The sequence below is a fragment of the Mesitornis unicolor genome, unplaced genomic scaffold, assembly GCF_000695765.1.
Source record: "Mesitornis unicolor isolate BGI_N332 unplaced genomic scaffold, ASM69576v1 scaffold52587, whole genome shotgun sequence".
In the NCBI taxonomy this organism is placed as follows: Eukaryota; Metazoa; Chordata; class Aves; order Mesitornithiformes; family Mesitornithidae; genus Mesitornis; species Mesitornis unicolor.
The window spans coordinates 42,098-67,707 of NW_010199489.1; the positions used below are offsets into that span (position 1 = coordinate 42,098).

The 25,610-nt window shown below is 37.0% G+C and overlaps 1 protein-coding gene across 1 annotated transcript in view; it reads right to left on the reverse strand.

Annotated features, from left to right (window-relative positions):
• Nucleotides 1–15,082, reverse strand: part of SNRK (SNF related kinase) — a 25,232-nt gene extending 10,150 nt beyond the window's left edge. Inside the window, exons 1-3 of the mRNA XM_010189448.1 lie at nt 14,983–15,082; nt 12,878–13,571; nt 58–199 (exon numbers count right to left, since the gene is read on the reverse strand). Coding sequence (XP_010187750.1) covers nt 58–199; nt 12,878–13,466 — 731 coding nt within the window. The 5' untranslated portion in view covers nt 13,467–13,571; nt 14,983–15,082. The remainder of the gene's footprint in view (nt 1–57; nt 200–12,877; nt 13,572–14,982) is intronic.
• Nucleotides 15,083–25,610: the final 10,528 nt, after the last annotated feature.

The following is a 25,610-nucleotide window of genomic DNA, read 5'->3' on the forward strand; positions in this document are numbered from 1 at the left end:
AGGGTAATAAGAATCTACTTCTATGAATGCTCCCAGGCTCTTTAGAGCTCTACTTACTCTTTACATTCTTTGGACACATGAGGTGGCACCGTGTATTTGCAGTCCATTATCATAGTCAGAGTTTCACTGTCATTTGCTTCTTGAAACGGTGGTTGTCCACAAACCAACATGAAGAGGATAACCCCTAAACTCCATATATCTGTAAGTACACAGTACATATTTTAAAATAACTGTTGAGGAAACAGACATAATTAGCATCAAACCCATGAAATATTCTTGAGATGCATACTGGGGTTGTTACTGCATTCCTAATTATGAGCATTACTTATGGAATTTGCAACTCCACTGCAGCACAAAATACAGTAGTTCCATTGTCTGACAGCTTTTATCATTTTAGAAGAAAAAAGAACCAGAATTTCTGACTTCAAGGATGTATAACAGTTTGAGATGCATAACATCTTTGACAGCAAAGTGTTAGATAAAGCTGAAGATAATGTGGTCACTCAGAAGACAAGAATTCATTACCCATCTCTTCACAGGTAGGCACAGATCATTAAAGAGATTTGTATTCAGTGCACGTTCCTTTTTGAAGGACTAGCAGAAACCATTCTCAGTACTGTTTACATGTTACTCCATGAAGTAGAGAAATTACACAGAAAGTCACCTACTTCAATAAGACTAAACTAGATACGGTTTTTCCTTCAGTGGTGTTGCTTTAAAAAATCCTTTGCTACTTCAAATGGTAAATAAATTATTTAGGTAAAACTACCTTCTTACACCAATCATATTACAAAGTATGAGAGTATGAGTACGGGGTGTTATTTTGTTGTGGTTTTTGTTTGTTTTGGTTTTGTTGGGTTTTTTGGGGGCGAGCAGCTGCCATTGGTCATAAGAAGCAGAGTACACCGGCCCTGCCCTGGAAGAGCTTGCAAGAGGGAACCACACAAGGTTGCCTACCCAACTGCATCTTGCCTTCTGGGGCCTACTCAAAATACTTGATGTGCATTTAAAGCTGAAGGATGGCTACAATTTTATTTAATAATGTAAATCACACACATTCATTCCTAGAATAATTACTCATTTCGCTAGTTACAACCCATTCTTCATATAGCTTAGCTGACAGAGGAACAGAAAGACTAGATAGTAATTTTCTTTAGAGCTCTAATTCGTAGTAAGTGTATGCTATTAACTCAGACTGTCATTTGATTTCTGTGATGCTTGCTAGGGCCTCAATCCTATAGGTACTGAGCATTTTGAGGCTGGTACACCATATCATATACTTGCAAATTCAACATGACTATTCACATGTTTAAGATTCAGTAAGTGTGCTAATACTTTGATAGCCTGATGTCAGAAAGCTGAATGTTCTGGAATATAGGATTTTAAAAAGCCTCACAAGACAGAGAGGTAATTTCACCTGGGAGGTACAACTTTAATTCTGTAAAGCTACTTACATCTTTAGTTTGAAAATGGCCAAAAGGTTTTGGTGCATCATCCCTCTCTTATCACACAACAGATTGTAAGAACTCATTTTTTGCAAGCACATAACATATGTGAGTTCATGCCTTCCTGTTATCAGGATATCAATGTACTTCCTAGATTTTTAACTTTGCCTAAAACCTATTTTGTGATATGATCCATCGTAGTATTCTGGTTGATACCCTCCCCACAATGAAATGCTTCATGTATCTCTTCAGCATGCAGTATTTTAGAAGAGTCCACATAGCAGCATGTTTTAGGTGCTTGAAGAAACGAAAGCATGAGACAGCACAGCAAGAACTAAAACAATGTTGACAGTGTGAACACACAGAACTCAAATGCTCCATTTAAACCAGCACAGGGTTGTCTCAACTCAGCTACAAGACAATTATTTTTCACTTCTCACATCAAATGCAGTGTAAAGGATGGTTAAGTGTGAAGGAAGTGGTAAAGATAGCTGACAGAAAACAGGAAGCATTAAACAAATTTTCAAAGTCACTTCAGTTAAAATACACAAACCCTGAGAGAACAATGGAGAAATGGAACTGGTTTATAAGAATGGATTTTTCACCGGTATTTCAAACTACCACAGTTATTCAGTCAACAGCTGCATGTAATCCTAAAATAATAAAATAATAAATCCAAAATAACCACAGTAACGACAGTATCTTGCCCTTCCCAACCTCTCACAAAACTCCACGTCGGCACTTTAAAGGGTTAAAAGTCTTACTTACTCGTAAACATCTCTTCTAAATTTAACTAGGTAAACCGCACTCCCAACATGCAAGTAAATTCAAACACGTGGGTTTGGTAGCCTTCAGCACAGCTCAAAATCCAAGGTTTAGAATCTGAATTCTTCAAAGTAGATATTCCAAAATAATGAGGTAATACTCACATAATTTTGAAATATTTAAAAGCTCAACAGTTAAATTACTATAGGGTACATATATAAGAAATTATGTTTGTACCCAATCTGTTAGTTTTAAGCCATTTTATACATGCAAAAAAAAAAATCAGTCTTGTATCTGCACTTTCTACTTTTCTCTATTGGAGATCCACTGCTGCATCTTTTCCAGTCACATATAGATAATATGTTGAAAAAAGAATTAAAAAATGAAAATGCTTTCCTCTCTTTAAAAATACATTAAAAGGGTAAAGAAAAATTGTGATGGCACATTCTGGAAAATTCTTAGTTTCCAGAATAGTGCCATCTGGCTGACACAGGCAAAATCCAAGATCTTCAAGCACACCTGTCTTTGAGAAATTAGTAAAGGAGAATTAGAGATTATTTTATTGTAGTGCTTATGTACCTGATATCATTATTTTCCCAAACAACACACAAAGGCACACAATGTTCTTTACCACACTGGTTTGTGCTGCCATAATCAGCACTGCTCTGTTATTCTTCCCTATTAATAACTCATCTGTCCCCTGGATCCCAAGGAAATGGTTTGCACTCAACTGATCAAGTGCTTTGCTCAATGCTTGGTCAGTACAAGCTGCCCATTCTTGTGCTGTACCCTGCTATAACCAATTTCTGCTTACACGCTGGGCATAGCAAAAGGGGACTCACTGCTTTTGCTGGGGAGATCCCTTTCACCAGCAGAGCAGACAACAGCACCTTGATCTTTCATTTCTAAATCCCAAAGAGTGTTCTTGCCCTATTACACAAGGGGGTTTAATCACAAACTATGTGAAAGCCTCAGTCAAGATGTAGCGATCAGATATGGTCCAAAGCATAAACTCTGACAAGACAGATTAGGAAGATGTTGAAGGAGCAATGAAAAAATGGCTCGACATCCCATCAAAGCAAGGCTTCTAGAAAGAAGTAGCATCTCTTATTAGACGAGCTAATAACTGAGGGAAGAAAAATAGCTCAAAGTTTAAAGGAACAAAAGCTTCTCTTTAGATCTCTACACACTTGTGAAAGCATACTTTTTTTTTTCCAGTCAAGGCGGCCCTTAGAGTATGTTCTTAATTTGATATACCTTACGTCAGCTCAGGGGAAAACTCCCAGCTAAGACAGTCTCCTGCTTTCACACATTATTAGAAGCTGTAGATGTACATTTAAAAGCAAAGACGACAATATCTGTTTAATTTTTTTCCCGTTCTCTGACTGGTACCAGCTCACTAAAGGGTTGCACAAGCACCAGTCAAAAAACCACAAGGGAGAGTGCAGGACTGTATGGGTAGGATCTGAATGCAGAGCACGGCTGCTTTTTTAAGACCTGTTAAATGGGCTGTGCCAGTTTAAAAAAAAAATCTCACCTTCAGTTCAATGCAAATATGGTTTGACATACAGTATACACAGTAAAGAACTCTACAGAGATCCACCTCTCCACCTTCTCACCCCTGGAATAGCTTTTGAAGATAATATCTTAGCTATGGTGCTACGTTAATGCAAAAAAAAAAAATCAGGTTTTAAACAAAACCTTTAGATGTAATAAATTTGCCACTGGATAGTTTAACCCAATAAAGGCACAGGCTGTGTAAGGAAGACAGCCTGGCTTGGGCCACTGAGTCGCCATACATTTGCAGACATCCTCCCTTGTCACAGCTCAGAGCTCAGGTGGCAGTGCCAATTCTAGATCTGAGACTCAACTGAAGGAACACAGGGAAGGGAAGGGTTACAGAGACCCAATTTTAGAAGAGCAGATTTAAACAAGAATTTCTTTTGCACAGTTTCAGGGTTTTTGCTACTCTTCATAATTAGCAATTTAAGGCTTTATAGAAACTGCTTAGTTTTCCTCTTCTCACATCCACAGGTCAGCTAATTTGCTCTCTGCAGAAAATTAGTGGGAAAGCAGAATTTAGGCCTGACATGCTGCATGCATTTAGCATGTTTATAACCTATCAAACTTCCAATGAGTATAGTGAAGGAAGGCACACTTGTATACTGAAGTGGCCAAAATCAAGGTCTCTTTTAAAAAGCACAGTGAAGATCTCACAATGCAATTTAGCCTTTAAATTGGGTACTCGTAACTTGAAACTGCTATTGCTTAACAAGAATAAAATAAGAGCAATCAGGACTTTTAAAAGCACTAGCTAGGTGCAGTAGGGAGTATTTTATTGTTTTTAAAGCCATTAAATAATGTTGATCAGGAAAGGATTGTTGAAGCAGGATTCCCAGAACCATGACAACCAGGGCTGTGTATATGCAACTTCCTTACATAACGTGAAGTCACTGCCATAGAAACCAAACGACGTCACGAGCTGTCTATGCTGTGCCTGTCTTAAACACGGGGCAGCGAAACATCTGTTATGTTCCAGTTTGTGCACTGCACAAAGGATATCCACATTCATCTGCTTAACCACTGAGCTGGGCTTCACCATTTCATTAGCCATTTATTGCTTTCTAAATGTCCTGATTTACTCCTAAAATAAGCACCACAAGATTTCAGAAAGTTATGATGTATGTGACATAAGGGATTCTTACAGCATAAGATTTGCTCAAACTTCTACCATTCCTCAGAAGTCAGACACTTGTCACACTTTGTATGTGCTATATGAATTTGTGATTCTGAACAGCTAAAAATCCATACTCATTTTCAAATAGACACATTCACATTTATCTACATAAAGTAAATTGAGTCTATTTATTCAAGTTATTTCAGACCTTTATGGAAAAGATTTTTTTTCCCCCCTCCTAACTTAATGCAGAACTGCCTAACAGTTTACACAGTGTATATTGCTCAGTTGATAAGACATCTTTCTACAGAAAGTCTGCTTCTTTAGAAGTGATTTGTAATACTGAGTAAATTTAGTCAGGTTTTATACATTTCTCATTGCAGTATTTACTGTAACAGCTGAACACAATAGTTATTTTCCACAAGAAGCCATTTAATAAGCAAAAAAGAAAATAAATCAACTTCTACAGAGATGACAAATGTTTAATGTTTATTTTGCCACTGCAGAGGTTATCAAGAGACTGAATAAATGAAGGATGGAAATGTACTCTGATTTCCGGCATCATGGGCAATTACTCTAACCACTACCTTAACACATGAAAGAGACTCTCGTCATTGCTGCTACAACCTCTTCAGTGCAGATTTGTGGAAGAAAGCCCAGTCCATAGAAATTTGTTGAACACATGCCTTGAAAGAGACTCAGCACATCAGGACTTGAGTATCGGGTTCTTCTATGCAGATCTCAATATGAACATGCCATGTAAAGACCATCAGCATCTCTGCACCCTGGGCATGTTCAGGGCTTGACAGCAACAGGGCAGTATCTGAAGGCTGCTGTTTTGAACCTAGATTTTAAAAAAAACACCATCATGAACTACTTTATTTGGATAGGAATTTAGGGGTGGATCCTTCACTGAGCTCAGGAGCAGGTAGAAGCTGATCACTCACGAGGATAACAGCAGTAAGCATGCTTGTCACAAGGTGAAATTTAAGGTCTTTTTCACACCATAAGCTAATTTATAGCATAGCTTCACGTAGTTGTCTGAAGAACTAAAACACAGTTTAAGAGTAAAAATACATATGACAAGTCAAACAATGCAGAAAATGAGACTTCTATTAAGAACTGATGAAAAATTACATACTACAGTATAAGAGGATAAAAGCTGGTATCCTACTACTGAACTGCCTGAATGGTGCCTGCTACCTTGTTGATATACTCATGCTTCAAAAGGAGAATAAGAGAAAAGTATTTGCACCGCTGTATAAGCTAAAAAGCTTAAAAAGTTGTATCCCTTGTATAAAGAATCAGTAGTAAGATAGTATAGAACAATTTTTGTCTTGGCAATTTCAGCATTTCTGTGTATCACAAGTATCACAGACTGCTGGCAAATCTGGAAGATGCTGGACCAGTTGTAAAGCTTGAAGGGTACGGGTAAAGAACAAAGATTACTGTTTTGGAGATACTCAATTTTTAGCTGATTTAACTATTGTCCCATTCTTTAACTTTTCTTGAAAAAGGCTTTGAATTAACTTGTGTACTGACCTCTCTAGTTTTCAGAGATGCCACCATCTGTTAATTCTGCTTTTTTTATTTTGATCTTTGTAAAATGGGACTTATTTTTCCCTTGAAGAAGGCTGAGGAAGAGATAATCTACAAGCAATGCTAACATTTTCAAAATTAACAGGCAGAACTGAGATTTCACCTTGTTTTAAAGCACTACAGATTCAATTAAAATTACTACTAGAATACATAGCAGACAAGAAAATTAGGAGAAGTCTTTTCCTTCCCCTACCCCTCCAAAAAAGAGCATAAATAGCAAATGGCATTTAGCAAATTATTTTCATAATTAGCTTATCTGTCTGATGAAAGAGTCTGTCCTATATATATTATTTTATTTGACTAAAGCATGATCATCAGTAACTAGTTTTAACTTTGGAAGCGATTCTTATTCGATTTGGCAAGTAATACTTATTTTTCGCTGAAGACAATAACATGGGTTTTGCTGGTTGCATAGAACTATTATAATACAAACAGTTGTTCTTCAGCTTTTAGTAACTCCTGCATCGCAAATTTCCGTGAGTTTATTTTAACAAAAAACACCAGCATTCAAAGGTCCCACTGAACATGTGCCACTGCCTTTATTCCAAAATAGTCCGTTTTACTCTGACTCATCAACTCTACATTTAGAAATGCATTCTTTCTCCTTTGGTTTCTGTTGCTTAGCCACATGTCAGAAGTTACTGAAGCTACATTAAAAACACAAACAAAACCAGCTTTTTATGTGTGAACTGACTTTCCAATAGTACTACTCCAGCAAATCATTAGCCAGGATAGATACAATAATTAATTAGAAGGAAGTTTTTCTCTGTATAAAATATGTTCTCAAAAATCACTGGACACGTCAAAGTCTATACAGCACATACAGCTTACACACATGTTTCACTGCAATGCTTCTGGTCTTTACATATAAACACTAAAGATAATTTGCTCCCAATAGCTAAGAAATCCTTCATATTTTCTCATTGACTATCTTTTCCTAAAGATTTTAGCTATAAAATGTATAATTTGTACTTTATTTACAAAAATTAACGTCTTGGTACAGCTTTACGCATGAATGCAAAACTTGAGCATCTGGTTTATAATTAAGTAGTACACCATTGATTTACGTCCCACCAGATCCACGTTGCCAAATTAGTCAGCCATGGGCTGAACATAAGTAATCTGAATATTTGCTTGCAAGAGACATGAAATGAAGCTTCCTGGCTGCGGCAATGTATTTATCATAATGAAATCTTGCTCCACAACAGCAGTTTGAAATATTATGAAAACAGTTCTCCCATGAACACGGCGAGATGACTAAGACACATCTCTATACTTAAGTTACAGTTTAGCTGATAGGGTAGTAACTGAAGACTATCTTGACAGCTTCTCCTCTGTAGTTTCCCTTGAATACATTATTTGCTTCACCCAGCAGTTTCTTGGTGAATGTATTAAGACTTGTGTATAAAGTAATCCAGAATGGAACATAAGTTATACTTCATAAGTATTAGCCAGCCCAGGTTTACTGAGAAGTCATCAGGATCACAGACTCCCACCCCTCATTACAGCCCCATCCCATCATAATTTCACTTCTGAATACCAGTCTCCAACACGTGTAACATAACACCCTCAATAATTTGAGGCATTAAAAACTATTTTCTTATCAATAAAATAACTGGGCTGGGGGGGTGGGGGGGAAGCAGAATCAAAGGACAGCATACTACATAAAAATCGGACTCTCCCTTCCATTCAAAAAAATTTACTACCCATATACAAATTGCTACAGAACTTGAAAATACATTCTAACATGACATTGAATATCCATTGAAACTTTAAGAGTATTCTAGAACCAACTCCTCGCCCTTTCTAAAAAGTACAAAAAGCTCATTTCTGATCATTTTTCAAATTTGAGTCAATTTTTTCAGCAGTGTGAGTGTTGTGGTCTAACCCCAGCTAGCAATGATGCTTTACGAATTTCAGTCAAGGGAATTTCTCCTACTTGGACGGTGAAGATAAATGAACCAGGCTGAGCTGATCTAACCTAAACTTGCTAGTGGAAAAGAAGGGCAGGACCTACCACCTTTCCACAGAACTCTGGTCCAAGCTGCATACTCCCTTCACCTGCTCTGCACCAGGCACCAGCTCTTCCGCTCTTCATACTCAGGGTACAAACAACTCTCCTAATCTGGCAGAAGTCAAGTCTGCAGAAAAGTTTTCTGTCAAATTAGCTAATAAAATCAGTTCATTAAATGATCAGCCACGCAACAGAGTACAGCACATGAGAAGGGGTAGCTCTGCATTGACACAAGTCAAACAGAAGGGAAAGTCCTCTTTACGCTGGAAGCAGTTGAGTATTACACTTTTAGCTTTCTGCACCCTTACGCCTTCAAGCTCATTCTGTAATGTATCTAAACTAGAAATCTTCTAAAGTGTTGCAATATCACATTAAAAAGGGAGATTTTTCAAACCAAAACAATCATCGAAGAACTTTTGTATGAATTTTTTATTTCATTTCTGTCAAGTTTGGCTGCAATCTGGTTTTGAGCATACTGAAACTCCAGGATGTTGTCAGGTATGCTAAAGGACTCAATACCATATGTGGTTTGCAAGTATCTTACCACTTTTTTTTTTTTTAAAACTCAAGTCTGTCAAATCTTATATTCAGCATTTTTATACTGTAAAAGGTTACTGTACATAGCCACTGGCCATTATGCTTACATTAGTCATTCAGTTTGTGAATAAAGTCCTATACACATGCAGAAACATTAAAACTAGCTCCACGCAGGCCAGATAGGGTCACTGGGGCTACTTAGGGTTATTGGGGCTACTTAGCTACGCTCAAGCACCAGGTAAACATGGCTGAAGCTTTGAAAGACCAAATGCACTTCAACAACATCATAGGCAAGTAAGAAGCCCCAGCAAATGCTTGATGTAAAAACAAAGCAAAAGCATTTGGGATCGTTCAAAGAGAGACAAAGTGGGTCTAAAAGCATCATCATCACCTCATGAAAGAGAAAGGTACGTATGACAAATCCTCTGTTCCCTTTAATAATCAAAAGTATGTGATAATGATCAAAGATGATTAATACATAGAGCCATTATTGTTTTAATGTATTGTCAGAAGATATCCAGGTCTGAGTTGTGCAAGAAAGTAACCATCTAACTACTAAGGCAACGAATGTTATCCCAGTGGTTGGCCCCTCCAACTCCCAAGAAGGCAGCAAGTTGGATCGGGACTACAAACTGCCAGCTGAATAGCTCTGAGCTACAGTAACCATAATATTTTTGTTAGTCATGTCTTATGAGGAACATAAGGAACATCTTGCCACCATTCTCTTGGTGTTGCTGTGACAACAGACTGCAATGCTAAATAACTGTGATGATACCTTCAAAGTCATTTGTGCATTACAATACCCTTCTAGGGGCTTGTGCTCAACTGCACTAAACAGTCAATTCCAATCTTTCAACCTGAATTTGCCCACCTCTCATCCCCAGAAGGATGACTTTACTCTGGAAATGTTTCCACGCATCTACAAAATCACATACACAATATCTGACTACAATAATAAAAACCTAGCAGAAGTGTCAACGTCTTCCAGAATTACTGTAGCCTACACAGCACTTAATACTTTGCAGGGATGCATAGCAGTTAAAAAAGAACTTGCTCTCCTCTGAAAGAATCAGCTAACCTGGAAAGCAGTAATTAAACTTTATCACCTAGGAAAGAGGTGATTTCTATTTATTTAATGATACCATATCCATTCATGCTGGTAGAGCAAAAGGAAAAGTATTACCAGAAGCATGCTTTAGTCTTTCATCTGTAGTTATCCACTTTTGACTACTGGAGTTTGCTGGATTACACCACTGCTGTAGACAGCAGTGATCTCTGATCTAAAATAATGTCCATTTGATTTACAGAAAGAACTTTTATGTACAACAACAGCCCTCTCACCTTCCTCTGACTAGAACAAATTTTAATTAAGTGTGAAAAAAATATGGGAAACTACAAGCAACAGAACTTCTCATTATCTAACTCATTCGGCTTTTTGAAAAGCCCTGGGAACATATGATCATTGCCTAATATTCCTCTTGCATCATTTTAACTACAGCCTTAAACACAAAAGGAAATGAGAGACCTGAATTAACTATCCTCTTTTCAAGTGTAAAAACTTCTAAGTAGCATCACAAAGGAGAGATTAATCCCTAAACTAGCTGAAACAGTTACGTTTTCATAAAGCAAGGTTTTCCATTATATTTATTAAGCATATAACTTAATAAAAGACTTGCCCTGACTGTTTCAGCTCTTTGTAGCATGAAAATGTAAAGTCTTTTCCCTTATGTACTCATTCTAATATTATTCGTAAGACATCAGAGAAGCCATGTTTGTGGCAAAGGTCTTTGGCAAAAAAACACATCATATATTTTAATAATTTTTTTCTTGTAATAATTTTTGCAAATATAACAACCATTTTGGATAAATGAAAATAGGTGTGAGGTTTTAAAAATATTATAATGAATGCAAGCATACCTTAACATGCACAGAGTATAAGCAGCACAATCCTTTTTAATTCCGCATTTTAGATGGTTTTCAAGTGGTTGGATGCTCACAAAGGGGCAGGATCATGTAGCTGCACTGGAGAAAGCATGACCTCCTTTCTCATAAGCAACTGGCTTTTAGATTCATTCAGCCACAGTGTCATTTCATCTTAACTGGCAAAATATCTTTACCATTGTCAGTCATTGTTATTGCAGTATTAATAGCCCTATTCAGCCAACAGCTGAATGAGTTCACAGTACTTCACTATTTCAGGCTATATATATACCTTGCACATTACCAGCATCAAAAGAGATTTCATCAGTTACATTTTGAAAGCGTCTACTTCTGAATTTATACATATTTCTAGTCCACAAGTATGACCTCATCTTAACCTTTAAAAAATAAACTTTCATGCTAAGAAAAGGTTTGCACAAGCTGATTTCTCAGTTGCATAATTATGAGGTTAGTGATAAATTTCCTAAATGTGTCATTTTTTAAGTTTCTACATTTAAGACCCCATTTGACAGGAGGGCTTTAAAGAAGTTCCTAATAATTTTTCTTCTCTCCTCCCCCAGTCTATGCCTTTAAAATACAGAAATAAGTCATATATAGAAACCTCACATAGTGCATCTTACCTTTTTACCCATAGTTAGAAAAGGAAAATCCAGAGAAAACCTGATCTTCAAGGTCATTATCTTATTGGCAACTCATAGTAAACTCAGATATTTTTATTCTATAACTATTGTACTGACAGTACTTTAGAGATTTCTGTAGTGCATTATAAAGTGATGAAAACTGTGTCACTAAAAAAGTTAGAATACAAGCACCACAATCTGTCAACTAGGATAGAAGTTCTAGCATCCGTTAACTGAGACAGTACAGTGGGGAATAAATAAGCAAAAACTAACCACTTGTGTATTTAAATATTCTCAGAAATAGAACATAACTAGCATCCTTAAAAATCAGCTAGGATAAATTAATTTTCTAGTTTTTCTACTGTTCACATCAATCCACTCTTTATTAGCCAGACCTTCTCCTCTATGAATCCATTCAACCAAGTTCTTCTAGTACTATTCACAAGTTTACCTACCTAATTGTTTACAAAGTCCTTTAAGAAACGGTTGAAGTGATGCCACCATTCTCACACTTATCATTAAGAGGTACAAAGTACAAGAGGTTAGCTTTGCTAACTATATAATTCACTGTGAACCATCTGGTCATAATGCTCCTAATGCCCCACCTCCTCCCCATTAATCCCCATACACCTTCTTTCTTCCAAGCATCTTCACTTGGGCAGCAATATCAAAGTTCCATTTTTTGCTCATCGTCCAAAATTTGTCTTCTACTCTGTTTCTCTTGAAAAACATCACATAAGGCACTGTACAGAATATTTAACAAATGCACTTTTCCATCTAGTTTCAGAGCCCACTGCAAGCAGTTACACTCATGCCTCAGGAAATTATCAAAATAAAGAGACACGGAAGAATACAGAAGGCAGAAGCTAGGATCTCTAGTTTGCCACTAATAAAACCAGAACCAAAAACACATCTAAAACATTTGACTCTAAATAGAAATAATTTTGTCAAGCACCACTGTAGCATCAACATGGATTTGCAAAACCACAAAGTGCACAGATATCTAAAATTTCTAATTGTAGCACATTTGAGAAAGTACTTTCAAGTCCTGAAAACCCATAGTAAAATACCTATTCAAAGTCAGAAGTCATGAAATGACATTCAAATGTTTAAGCAAAGACCATAAAATCTACTAACTAAAAATAACTCATCCAGGTTATATTATTTCTTGCTGATTAGCTGGCTTCCACATACAGCATTATCTTGGAAAAAAAAAGCCAGTGGTACGGCATCATGGTACTTAAGTTTAGATTACTGGTTGAATTCAAAGAGGACATACCCACTGCTGGTGCATCATATTCATCCCCAAGTAAAATTTCAGGAGCAGAATATGCAAGAGATCCACAGCTTGTGGTGAGCTTCTTTCCAGGCTGAAATTTGTTGCTGAAGCCAAAATCAGTCAATTTCACAAGTCCTTGTTTCTCAAAGAAAACCACATTCTCTGGTTTTAAGTCTCTATGAACTACGTGCAGTTTATGGCAGTAGGATATAGCATGAACGATCTGAGCAAAGTATTTTTTTGCCAGCTCCTCATTCAGCCCTTCTTCATGCTTCATGATGTAATCAAACATATCTCCTCCATCTCCTAGCTCTAAGATAAGATAAAGCTTAGTCTGGGTGTCAATCACTTCATACAGCCGTACAATATTGGGATGCTGCACTAGTTTCATGCATCGAACTTCTTGAAAAAGATGTCCGGTGGCCAGAGTGTCCAGTTTGGTCTTGTCAATTACTTTTACTGCTACTTTTTCACCTGTAAAGACATGCCGAGCAAGTTTGACAACAGCAAAATGGCCTCTTCCCAAAGTTTTATCCAAGTCATACAATCCTGCAATTTTTCCATCATATCCTCGTTTGAAGCCTGCCATTCTGTTTCAGAAGGTGAAATTATATTTAAGCTCTTTGGAAATGTGATCTTTTCATATAAGAGTGTCTGATGCAAATAAATAGTCCATTGTCACTGCCAAGCATACCTAAAATATAAAGAGACAAGATTACATATTCATATAAAAATGAGCAAAATTATTATCCTGTAATTGTCCTAAATGAGGATTCTGGAATTGGCACATTGTTACAGATTACTCATGAAATTCTTCAGGGGTTTTTGCAAAGGATTTGAAAAGCCATGCTGTGGCAACCAACAGATTTCTGACACCACATTATCAGTGTGCTGGAAGAAAGGGAATTTCAACAGTGAAAATTTCAATAATGAATGAATGAGAATTGCAACAATGAATTTCAACAATGAAAATTTCTCTGAAACCCAGTGGCCTTTATATTCTGGAGTTCAAAACCTTGCCAGCAACACTTGAAGAAATCTGTGTTCTAAGCACTGCTAAAATTGGCAAAGCTGAAATTTGTAACTTTTCCAACTACATTAAAAGTGAGCTGAGGAGCACAGAATATTGACAAGAGAAACATTTGATTTATCTTATATTTTGGCCTATTCCTTCACATTGCAGCATGAAATGGCTCCAATACATCTTTCTGATGGCATGAGTTTGGACTTTTTTTTTAAACCTTCTGCCTTTTAACAACTTGCTGCTTAGCAAAGCTCAGATGGTCATACAACACTTAATTTTGTTCCTATAAGTATAAGCGTTATCAGTCAATCCTGAATTGCAAGAAATGAACAAAGCTTTACAGGCTGAAATGAAACATTTGGGTAGAGCGCATTCTTAATGCTAAATAAAATGTCTTGTTAAATATTTTGACTGGAGTTACAAAAACTGGTGATAAAAAGTTTGCATGTAGGCTGCATATGTTCAGCAGTCCTAGGAATGACTCAGGAGAAGAGGAAGAAGAGTAGGAATGAAGGGGAGAGAACTCAAGAGTTCAGCTTATTTGTGCTGAACTCCTGCTTACCAGTTCATTTGGCATTTAAGCAAACAAGATCCAACTTACAAAACGTTCATATTCAAACCTGGTTTTGAAGGTCTTATGTCCCATTGCCATTTTTTTTTCCACACACAAAACCTCCCAAAAACTTCTCTTCCATCTTTAACTTATATTCAGGTTTAAATAAAAATCTGTAGCTGTCAAAAAGCTAACCACTTCTCCCACTTTGAGTGCAAAGTAGCTAAAAATATGGAAATTAGGTGGTTTGTTGCCAACTCAACAAAATACAGAAAACATAGCTCTTTAGAATGTATTTTCTCAGTTTCAAAACTGAACTTCAAAAAGAAAATCTTTGAAAAGGAAACTGGCAAACAAACAACCCCTTACATTAGTTATTCTCAAGTCAAAATGTAAGCATTAGATTAAAAACACTCCCTGCTAAACAAGTTATTTCACAGGCAGTGAAACTAATGAAGCTGGTTTCATATGGATTCAATTACAAGGTTGGGGGTCCTATGAAGATTCTCTGATGTTTAACAAGCTCACCTTACTGCTTCTCTCAGCTGGAGCCATGGTATAACCTCTTCTCTATCCAGCTGTCTTACTTGCACAAAGTCCATGGGAATTCAGTTTGAGAGCTCCACCCCTGTAAAATTTGAATGAAATCAATCAACTTCTGAAACCTCACAACCGAGGCAAGGAACAGGGTAGGTGTTAATATAAACATTGGGGTATGAGTTTTTGTTTTGCTTTAAAGATAATAATCAAGCCTTAAAAAGAACTCCATTGGGTTTTGTATTACGGTACCCTTTCATTCTGTAACTAAGCACTACACCTCAGGTGCTCTTCCAAAACCCACTCCCCTTCACTAGAAAGTGCCATAGTATCAAAATTGCCATTGACATATCTGTTTCCAACACATTCCATACTGCTCATATTACAAAATTTCCCTTACTGCTCACAGTTAACCATGTAATACCATCCCATCCTTATTCCAGAAAGTACAAAACTAGATTAGACCATGCTACATTAAACCAAACACCCATGTGAAACACTCGGGAAGTAACCATCAGAGGATGCCTGGGGAAGAACATAGTACAATGGCAAACGTAATGCAATAAATAATGAAGCCCTCATTATCTTTGAGAGATTCAAAAACTTCTTTACATCAGAGGGCAGTGTCTTTGTGTTTAATAATGCTTCATGGATTCCACCTCACTCCTCCCTGTGAAACCAGGCAGGTGCTTTATTAAGGCATGCGAATTTTTAGTATAAGAACATCCTGCAACAAGGAGTTTAATAGCTTAACTATGGGCTGTGAGAAGAACCACTTCCTCTTGTTTGTTTTAAATCTGATAATTTGTGCATCTTCTCATTCACCGTCTGTTCCAAAACAAGAACGAGCATACTCTATTTACCTTGCCTCAAGCAACTCACAGTTTTAGCTTCCTTCCTAGCTTCAGTTTAGTCTTGTTCAAGTCCTAGTCTGTCGCTCATTTTAGAGGTTATTCCACAGGCTTTAGCATTCTTCTCACATTTCTCTACACATTTTCTAGTTTCTACTTTCTTAGGCCAACTTGTGGGCTGTTTTGTTTTTTTACTATTACTGAGCACTGACATAATGTTTTCATACAATGCTTTGTTACAGTTGTACTATATTCTATCAATACTGAACTAACCCCCAAAATACAGGCTAATGAAAAATAGTCTGTGTACACACAAACCACCTAACCTTAACCTGTATGAGGCAACAGGGGAGATATCAACCAGCTGTGTCCCATATGGTTGTGCAACTCCAGAGCCTCAATCCTAAAAGGATTGCAGGCATCTTAAAAAAAACAACACACACACAAAAAAAACAAACAAAAAACCATCCCACACAAACATACTTTATAGAACTGCTATCTCCACAGCACCCTAACCAGATTCTTCACTGCTTCTAAAGAAAAAAAAAAAAAAGGAAAAAAAGAGCACACACTTAAAAAGCCAACTTTTTTTAACTGTCATTAGGACATCACCCCTCCTTACAGATCTGTTTTATCCATAATGCATCCTGTAGTCAATACCTTATGCTAAACTAAAGTTTTAGAATCCTTACATTGAAAACCTTAAAAGTTGCATTAAAAAAACCCCACAAACAGCCAGCCACTCCTTATGCAGTTGGAGTTACCAACAAGATACTCAGTTGGTCAAGTTTTTATGGACCATTTCTTTCCTGCATGTTACGACAAACCTCAAGATTTACATCTCTATTCACACAGATTCATCACATCCTACAAATCTGGCCCAGATCATGAAACACCTTTACTCTTTGAGGAGGAGAGGTGGCTTTAAGAAATTTTCTGTTGTATCTTAGATTCATAAACACCACCTGCACAAAAGACAGAGCTTTCTTAGCATACTGCAAAACCACAGTTTTGTTACTCAAGAGGCAAGGAAGATGGAAGTAAAAAAATCCTTAGTCAATTTTGACTTAGTTTTTCTTCTTAAAATTCAAGAAGGTTCCATGCCTGGCAGAGCAAAAGGGAGACAGCAAACCCAGCCAGATGTAACAGAATGTAACTCGTCTGAATTTAAGTAACTACAACACTCAGCAGTAAGGAAAGATTTATACATAATTATTTTGTTCACTTGGCACATTCTCAACCATCTTTGTACAAACTCAACAAGTGATTTGTCTCTAAATGACAGAATACACAACCAACCTGTCAACAAAATTCCAGCAAAAAGATCAGTTATGCTTAAGCCATGAAGAAATACATCAGGCAGTAATCAATAGGATAAATGCTTACAGAAACGGAAGATAAGCTACACTTACTAATGTTGCAGTCCCATTAGCTGAAATAAAATTAATGCGGATTCTTTAGCAGTTTAACATAAAGTTTCCACAGTAGCAGACTAACAAACTTTTAATTCTGTGGTTTTAAAATCAATCTCCAAAGATGAAGATCCCACAGCTAAACACAAGGATCTTGGACATACACACAGCTGGAAGTCAACACGCCAAAATTAAGAATTGTTTAGTAAGAAATGGATGCAAAACTGTCATAGTGCATATAGATACAAACATCAATTACAATTTAAACATGCTGCCTAAAGGATCACAGTTGCTATACCAATACATTCCAGAGAAGTAATTTATATCAATTTCTCTCAAGACTAGGAATTTTGAAAGCACTTAAAGATCAACTAAGAATGCAGTCTCACAAATTACCAGCCTTTAGCTGAACACTCTTTATGAGCATTTCTTTGCAGATGCCTCCTTAGATACATCAGTAAAACTTTTGGGGCTAACTATAACTGGAAGAACCCCAAACGTCCAGATTTAATACATCTACTACCATCACACTCCAAAATAGGTTTAATTTTAATGACAGATCATTTCTGTAATACAATTCAGTAATCCAATGTGACTTCTTGAATATTTTTCGCCAAATGAAGGAGCTGCAAACTACAGTACAGGACAATCAAAATTTCAACCAGCCATACTTTGTCAGCGAGCCAAACTACAACCTGAGCAAAACAGTTTGAGAGTTCTATCACAGAAAATATTTACCTGTCTTTCCTTTCACTCACATTATCTGAAGTTTTTTACAAGTTCATTTTTCAGCATTAGAAAGCTTGGGTTTTCTAGTTGCCGAGTTTACTAACCATTAGCAGCATTTAATCCACGTGGCTAATTGCAGCTTTAAAAATGCAGTTTTCCCTAACTATATCAGAATTCAGCTATGCCTCCAATGCTCATTTTATGCAATGCAGACATTTACCAGTAAATAGATTCAAAACAGATCCTTCCTTCTATAGAAGTACACGTATCCTATCCAACAAAATACTGCAAACAGCCCCTGTAATGGAGATCTGCAGGAGCTGTTTTGTAATGTCACATGCATCCTATTAAGCAGCTTAACAACAGCACTGTGATTCAAACATCTCTAAAAGATGGATGACTAGATCTCTCAAAGATCTGTTTTGAAAAACAGCATGTTTCAGAGACAGTTTTTTCTTTAAGCAATTAATCCTGTCCAAAAAGTTTCATTAGATTATACATTACATATAAGACCAGCCTATTTCATCTTATATTAATGTGCATCAGCTTCTTAATTTAGAAAATGATGATTCAAGGTCCCATTTCAAAAAAGTGTTATAATACTACCAGTGTAAAAACTTCCTTGCATTACCATGCCAACAGACATGAAAGCTGAAGTAATCTTCACTGGGACTCACTGGTCCACAGACAGCTAAGCATTCCTGTCTCCCTTCACAATAAACGGGGATTCAGTCAACACAGATAAGAACCTACGATAAAACAAATTGCACCCTAAAGCAGATAGCCAAACAGATCAAATGAATCATTTCTTAAAAGCACACATTTTCATTTTCTGTAACAGGAGTTTTAGGATGACTAGTTCAGAGGATGTACAGAGTACATACATCCACAAGACAGATTAAATAAGTTTCACTCTGTTTCTCCTTTTGCTCTCTTTTGTCTCAGATGAAGAACAGCACCTACACCAATTATTTACTACATAATTATATGTTGAGAGCAAGACTTGTGTTGCTAGTCTTCTTAGAAACAGTAAACCAAAAAACTGATCACAGATCCAGAAACCAGGCTTTTTTATGCTGAAAGCAACTGGTACAAATCATTAGAATCTGAGGAAACTGGAGGAAATATCAACTCTGCACACAAACAGTGCAAGTATACTTTTTCACCTTTTTCTCCACTATTTACTATCAATTTTTATCTGCTATCCTACTGTAAGATACCTTTGCAGCCTAATCCACGAGCCTTTAAAACAATTCATCTTTGTTTTCATGTGAGCCACTACTTACATGTGATGATGCTACACCTTCACCCATGTGTCAATCTGCTTTCCCCAAGAGGGTTTTTGATCACCTTTCCTTTTTATATAAGGGAGAGCCAACATGCTAGAGACAGGTGCAAGATGTTTCAAGTGAAGAACATACACACTTAATGCATAGCACATGCTCTGAAAACTAGTCATGACTCAACTCCTCCAGAGTATTTGAAACCTTTAAAGCCTCATACTACCCAATATTCCTCGAATATTCAAGGAAAAATATGGGACTTAAGAACCCAAGAACCTGTATTCTCCCTTTGCTTCCACACACGGGTGTCACAGTCCAAAGCCCTATGCCACCTTTTCCTGTGACCTCAGACTTCACAACTCCCATTCAAAGGTACTCCAGGAAGCGACAGCTATCTGTTCTTGCCCTACAGCCAAACTCTTTGCAGATGCAGCATTCTTGGCAGGTGGGAGCAGTGGTGTTACAACTCAGCCTTTGTATATACAATGGTATCTAATGCTTTATTTTCCACTTTGCATGACTGCACCACAGCATACATGCATATCTTTCCCTTCACCAGTGACAAATCCCATAAACTCTCCTGTGCTTGACAGTTTCACAATAACACACTACAGTAGATTTTTCAAGGTGTACATGCACTTTTAGTTTCACATTAGGCCTGTCATCTGCTCGTGTCAGGATCCACTTCATACTGTGTTACTAAAATGTCAATATGTATCAGCAAATCTCTCTACCATTCAGCATAGCTACACCTAAAATGATCAAAGTAAGAGTTATCAAGTAGTAACCAAAAAATTAACCTGCACAATGTAATAGTATTCCCTAGCTTTAAACAGTCTTCAGAATTTTGCTCTGAAGATATGAAAGCTGCCAATTGCTGATGAAGTTTTGCCATTAAACATTTGGGAAGCCTGCAGTGAAATGTTAGTGCTTCATTATTTTAGAATGTATTGCAGGCATCAGAGGTACTGATATCTGGCCTTAATTCTTCTTAGAATACAGAAATAAAAGCCAAAATTATAAGAATGCTTCCACTCTAAGGTTCATTCAGTGAACCATCAGCAGCAGAAATACTGTTTAATAGAACATTGCTGCTGGACCTATAAACAAAAGGTCGGGGAAGGAAGGGGAATATCATAGATTTCAGAAGAAATAAAAGTTACTAACATCATTTTGTAATAGAAAATTATGAGAGCCTACATGACCCAAGATCTAAAAGTAAGACTTTGAGGCAGCTCCAATGTATGGGAAAAGCTGAATTTAAAAAAGATATGATGATGACTCAGGATATCATCAATTAAAATATACTTTTATATCTTAGACAAGAAATTCCCAAACTTTTAGACCTACAGATTGTTGTCTACCATCCTATTTTCTTGAATATTAGTACAGTCACATCAAGCATGGAAAGTTTAAGCTTTCCTCTTTCACATGGGTTTGCAAAGTTGTAGTAAGTGGTTTGCAGAACACTAGTAAAGAGCAAACTAATATTTGAGAACTGTGTTGTAGGAGCTACACTACTACATAGTTGACGTCTTTGTGAGAATCATCTTCAATACAGACAAGTGAAAAAAGCCACTGGATCTAAATAGGTCCTTCAAGGCTCCCCACTTTAAAAGTCAAGAATGTGTATTTTTTTCTTTCACAAGCAAACGAATGAGAAAAAAATACAGACAACGCTGAAGTAGGTATATATTGTAAAGCAAAAGCAAGATAGTGGTAGGAATAGCAAGATTATGATTACAAACTAGGCACCAACGCTATTAAGGCAACAGATGTGCTAACAGTGATCAAGCTATGATCCATTGACAAACCCATCATTAGTTGTCACTGGCACAGGTTCCAACTGCCTCTGGTTGTGAAACGCGCTAAGAGCCCAAGACACTTTCATAACCATGCTGATAATCGATGTCGTTCACAAAGCACTTTCCATTTCTAAGAGAAGTTATTACACAAGACAAATGCAATCTTCCCTATGGATTTGAGAACTCAGCAATAGCTTTATACCACTTTAAGTCCTTACATCAGCCACAGCTCCAAATGCAATTCATTTCATGTTGTCTGTTTTCCTCTTGTGCCTCCTCTCCAAGTCCAGTATGCAGCTAAACAAAATAATACAAACAGACATCACCATCACCCTGTTCACATATCAGATACCTCAGCAATGCATCACTTAAGATCTAAAGCTGTTCTTAAAGTATTACAGCAATAGAGAAGAACTACTATGTCCCCTAAATTATCTGCTGCAAAGTAGCATGCGGTAACATCTTTTAAAAAGGACTTGCTCCAAATTTTGCGGTATCTGCTAGTACTTTCTTTTTGTAACTGTAAATCAGTTACAAAACTTTGCTCAGACCCTGTGATGTCATGATACATATAAAAAATTAGTTTCAATTGAAATGTTAATGTTTTGCAGTTCTGAAGAAAAATTTCTCCTCAGCTACAGAAAATCAACATAGGTATCTTAGTTACAGACATTCATAAACCTAACCAGTCAAGATCTGGTATCAAAGACATCTGAAGATCACAGAAACCAAGAAGCTTTTCAGTCAATCATCTTAAAAGCAATATAAGTAACTCATAGTAGTTGGACTCCCTAGCCCAAAATTATACTTTTCCAAGCTTGATAAGCAGTATCCAAGTAGTTTCCCAAAGGCTTTAATATTCATCAGATTTCCTATTTTTCTTCTCCCCCTTCTCCCAAAAAAAATAACTAGGAACATGAAACTAATGAAGAAATACTTTGCGTATCAGACAGAAGTCATATTACTGTGATTCACGATGGTATCACTATCTTTTAGACAGGACATTACATCTTTATTTCCAGAAAACCTACTGCAAGAACTTTGCAGAAAACAAACAACTCTGATCTCTATTCCACCAATCTAGACTCTTTTGGAGTAATTGCCTCATCTACTTCACATTCATGAATTCTCAGAATTGTCCTCTTTTTTTTTCCAAATGTCTATTTATTAACATTACCACATAATTTTCTCATGCCAGACAGTATAGAAAAGACCACTAACAGGAGCTTTAAACATTCCATTCATTAATCAACGAACATGTCAGTGTGGCTTAACATTTTAATAAGTTACCACTGTTATAACACCTAAAATCATTTGTTGTGTACATTCAGAATCAAACATTATTTTTATTCTGCATATCAAGGAAGGTGAAAGTATTGAATGCAAGCACAAATACGAGTATTCCCATGCAAATATGTTGTTAGCATCTATTACAAGCAGTAATTTCTATTCAATTTCCCAAGAACCATCTCTGAGCTCAAATGTCAGATAGCTTCATTTGTTTAGCAATATATGCAGTAACATAAAACTTGAGTATTGAATTGATTTAAGTTGCCTCAGATACTGACACTTTCCATCTAGGATACAAACTACTTAAACCTTAACAGATCAACTCCAGCCTACAGTTTAAATACTTTATTCTCACTTACAGCATCCTATATTAGCTAGGAACTGGCAGACACCTGAAAATTTACTGTTTCAACATGAACAAACATAATGAAAGTCTAGGTTATCATCTTATCTCTCAAAGTTGGTTTAAGTCCAGTCAGTAACTAGATACAAGACTGAGGCAGAAAATACAGAATTATATATGAAAAGCAAAAATCAGTCTGTCAAAATCAGTGCAACATTCATGCCCCAACACTGTTGTAGAACATCATCACACAACTGAGAGATTCAGCTTTTCAGAAAGCAAACATGCTCTGTTCTGTATTTCACAAGTGTAAAAACTACACAGCACTTTTTCCTCATTAAGTTCTTAACATTGGTGACTTAATCAACTTAGGTGTACTAGAACTCTGCCAGGGAAAGTTATCCTAGAATTATAAGTGAATATACAGTTTTTCAAATCCTCTTAAGCTCTTACGTAATACTGTTACATGTATTAAAACAACAGCTACTTTACATTATTATAAAAGCTGTAGCACTCCTGTGAAGTGCTTGAAAGCAGCATGACTAGGAAGATGCACACAACCTCATAGGTAACAGAAGTTAAGAGATTATGCAATTTAATTTTAGTATATTCATCATAAACTGCAGTTCAATCCTGTGTACAAAAAGCAGTGTCCCTGATCTTAACCATGTTTCATCAGTTTCTTATTTTATTTTAAGACATAATTAGAAAACACTGTTAAGTAGGAATGGACAGAAGTTCATCAAGAAGTTTTACAGCTATAGCATTGTAGTGAAATTTTGAAAGCAGACAAAAACCCAGGAAAAGTGCATTATTTCACGATACAAACATTCCAAGGAAAAACAGTTAGCTGTACCAAGATACCGTGCCCTTGAAAGCACGGCAGGCAACAACACAAGACAAAGGCGCTAGTTTGGCATTACTGTTGCCAGTGGGATAAAAAGCACAATGATACACTGAAGGTATATACTGCAAAATAACTACTCAAATACGATATCGAAGGCAGAGAGTTAGAGCCTTAGAAGAGATCAGGTTGATCAGAACAGTGCACGAGGACAATGACTACTGCAAGTACAAGAATATCTGCAGTAGCATCTTAACATGCTGTTTGTTTAAAATAATCAGAAAGCAGACTATGTATCTACAGTGCAACCACCCACACAGCAATATTAATTCTCAGAGCAAGATGATCCAAGGAACGGCAGTAACATGTACAGAAATTTCAGTATCCAAAACTCAATCTGTACTTTCTCGCTTCTCAACTGTGTAAAAAGAAAAAAATCACAACAGTATATCACTAAGTTCACTTAAAACATCACTGACCCTTTTCCCTGTTTTTGTTGGAAGCCTCAGGTGTGGATCACAAAGGTTGCCTTAAAAGAGCCACAGAGATGTGCTGCCTTAGATGATACCTTACCTACCAGGCACTACTTCAGCATTCAGGTTAACTCCTTTTGCCAATCACTTGAAAACTCATCCCATTATTCTACCACTCTTCTAGGCATTTAGAACGTTCAGGAAAAAAGTGAGACAAGACTGGACTTCCTTCTCCTCAGCTTTTGTTCTTTAGTCCTCATATCCAGATATTCTTATGCACTGGAAGTAAAAGGGGCAGATATTAGTCTATTTAAGTTAACATTTCAACATGTTCCACAAGGGAAAAATTTGACTGCACTATGCAGCAATGGCTGTTAGTCCTTGTAAGTTTCAGATTCCTTCTTTCTAAGGATCAGCAATAGTACAAAAATAACTACCAGCCAAATTCCCATTTTGTGATACAGCTGTCAAAAAAACCCCACCATTCATTAACCTACTTCCTAATGGTGCATGCCTTGCAAGAACAGCTTAATTCTAACATAATAAACATTTGCTTGTAAACACTTCCATAGATCTCATTTTGCTGAGATTCATTAAACCGGTCCTTCCCCAGAGCGGGAAGATCTAAATATATCCATAATAAACATCTCCAAAAAAGCAGCCTATATGACTAAGTAGTGACTGCACTACAGAGGGCAGGCGTAAGCAGATTTGCATGCAATTCATTCATGCTAGATGGCTGCAGATCATACAATACACTCCAGCTGCTCCAGGAACTGCAATGGTACCATTGAGGAAACCACTTCTTTGCATATCTACTCTTAACAAGCTCTTAAAAGTAAGACAATCAGTAAGAAACTATCTATACATAAGCAAAAACCCAAAGCTTTTTATATTTCCATATCCCATGTAAAGCTTTCTTCTTCACAGGTGTTCTAGCACTGCTTATCAACAGAAATATTCAATTTGGAAATAGGTCACATTTGTTGCCAACCATCCTCAGGTCAATATACACTTTTTCCCTAGTGGATGTTCTCCAATACTTTATTCGGTCTACTTATTAAAAAAAAAATCAACAACCAACCAAAACAAACACACCAAAACCAACCATACAGCTGTCCTTCAGCTACTACCAGGACCGTACATCAACCATAAACATCTTGAAAAGGCACCTTCCATAAATTTAACTAGTGGAGTACCATTTGGGTGCCAAAACCAACCTCACAAAAAGCAGAGACCTCTCTCCAGGGCTTACCCACTTACCAACCAATTTCCACAGTAATCTAAAGGCACTAAATTCAATGTTGTAACATTGAATTGAAGCAACACACGTATCGACAAAGAACAAGGGGTACTTGTGTTTTCAGCCTCTGGCAGGGGCACTTCTCCACCTCTGCGAGCAGAAAAGACCCCAGCTTGCATTCTGAGCAAACCTGTTGGCTACGCACCTGGGTCCGAGGGGGTGAGATGCAGCGTCATTCCCTCAAAACGCATCCGTCACCCACCCTCTAACCGGAGGGCATTCGCCTCGCTTGTTTACCTTTTTTTGTTTGGTTGGGTTATTTCCAAGCGACAGAAAATACGCGGCG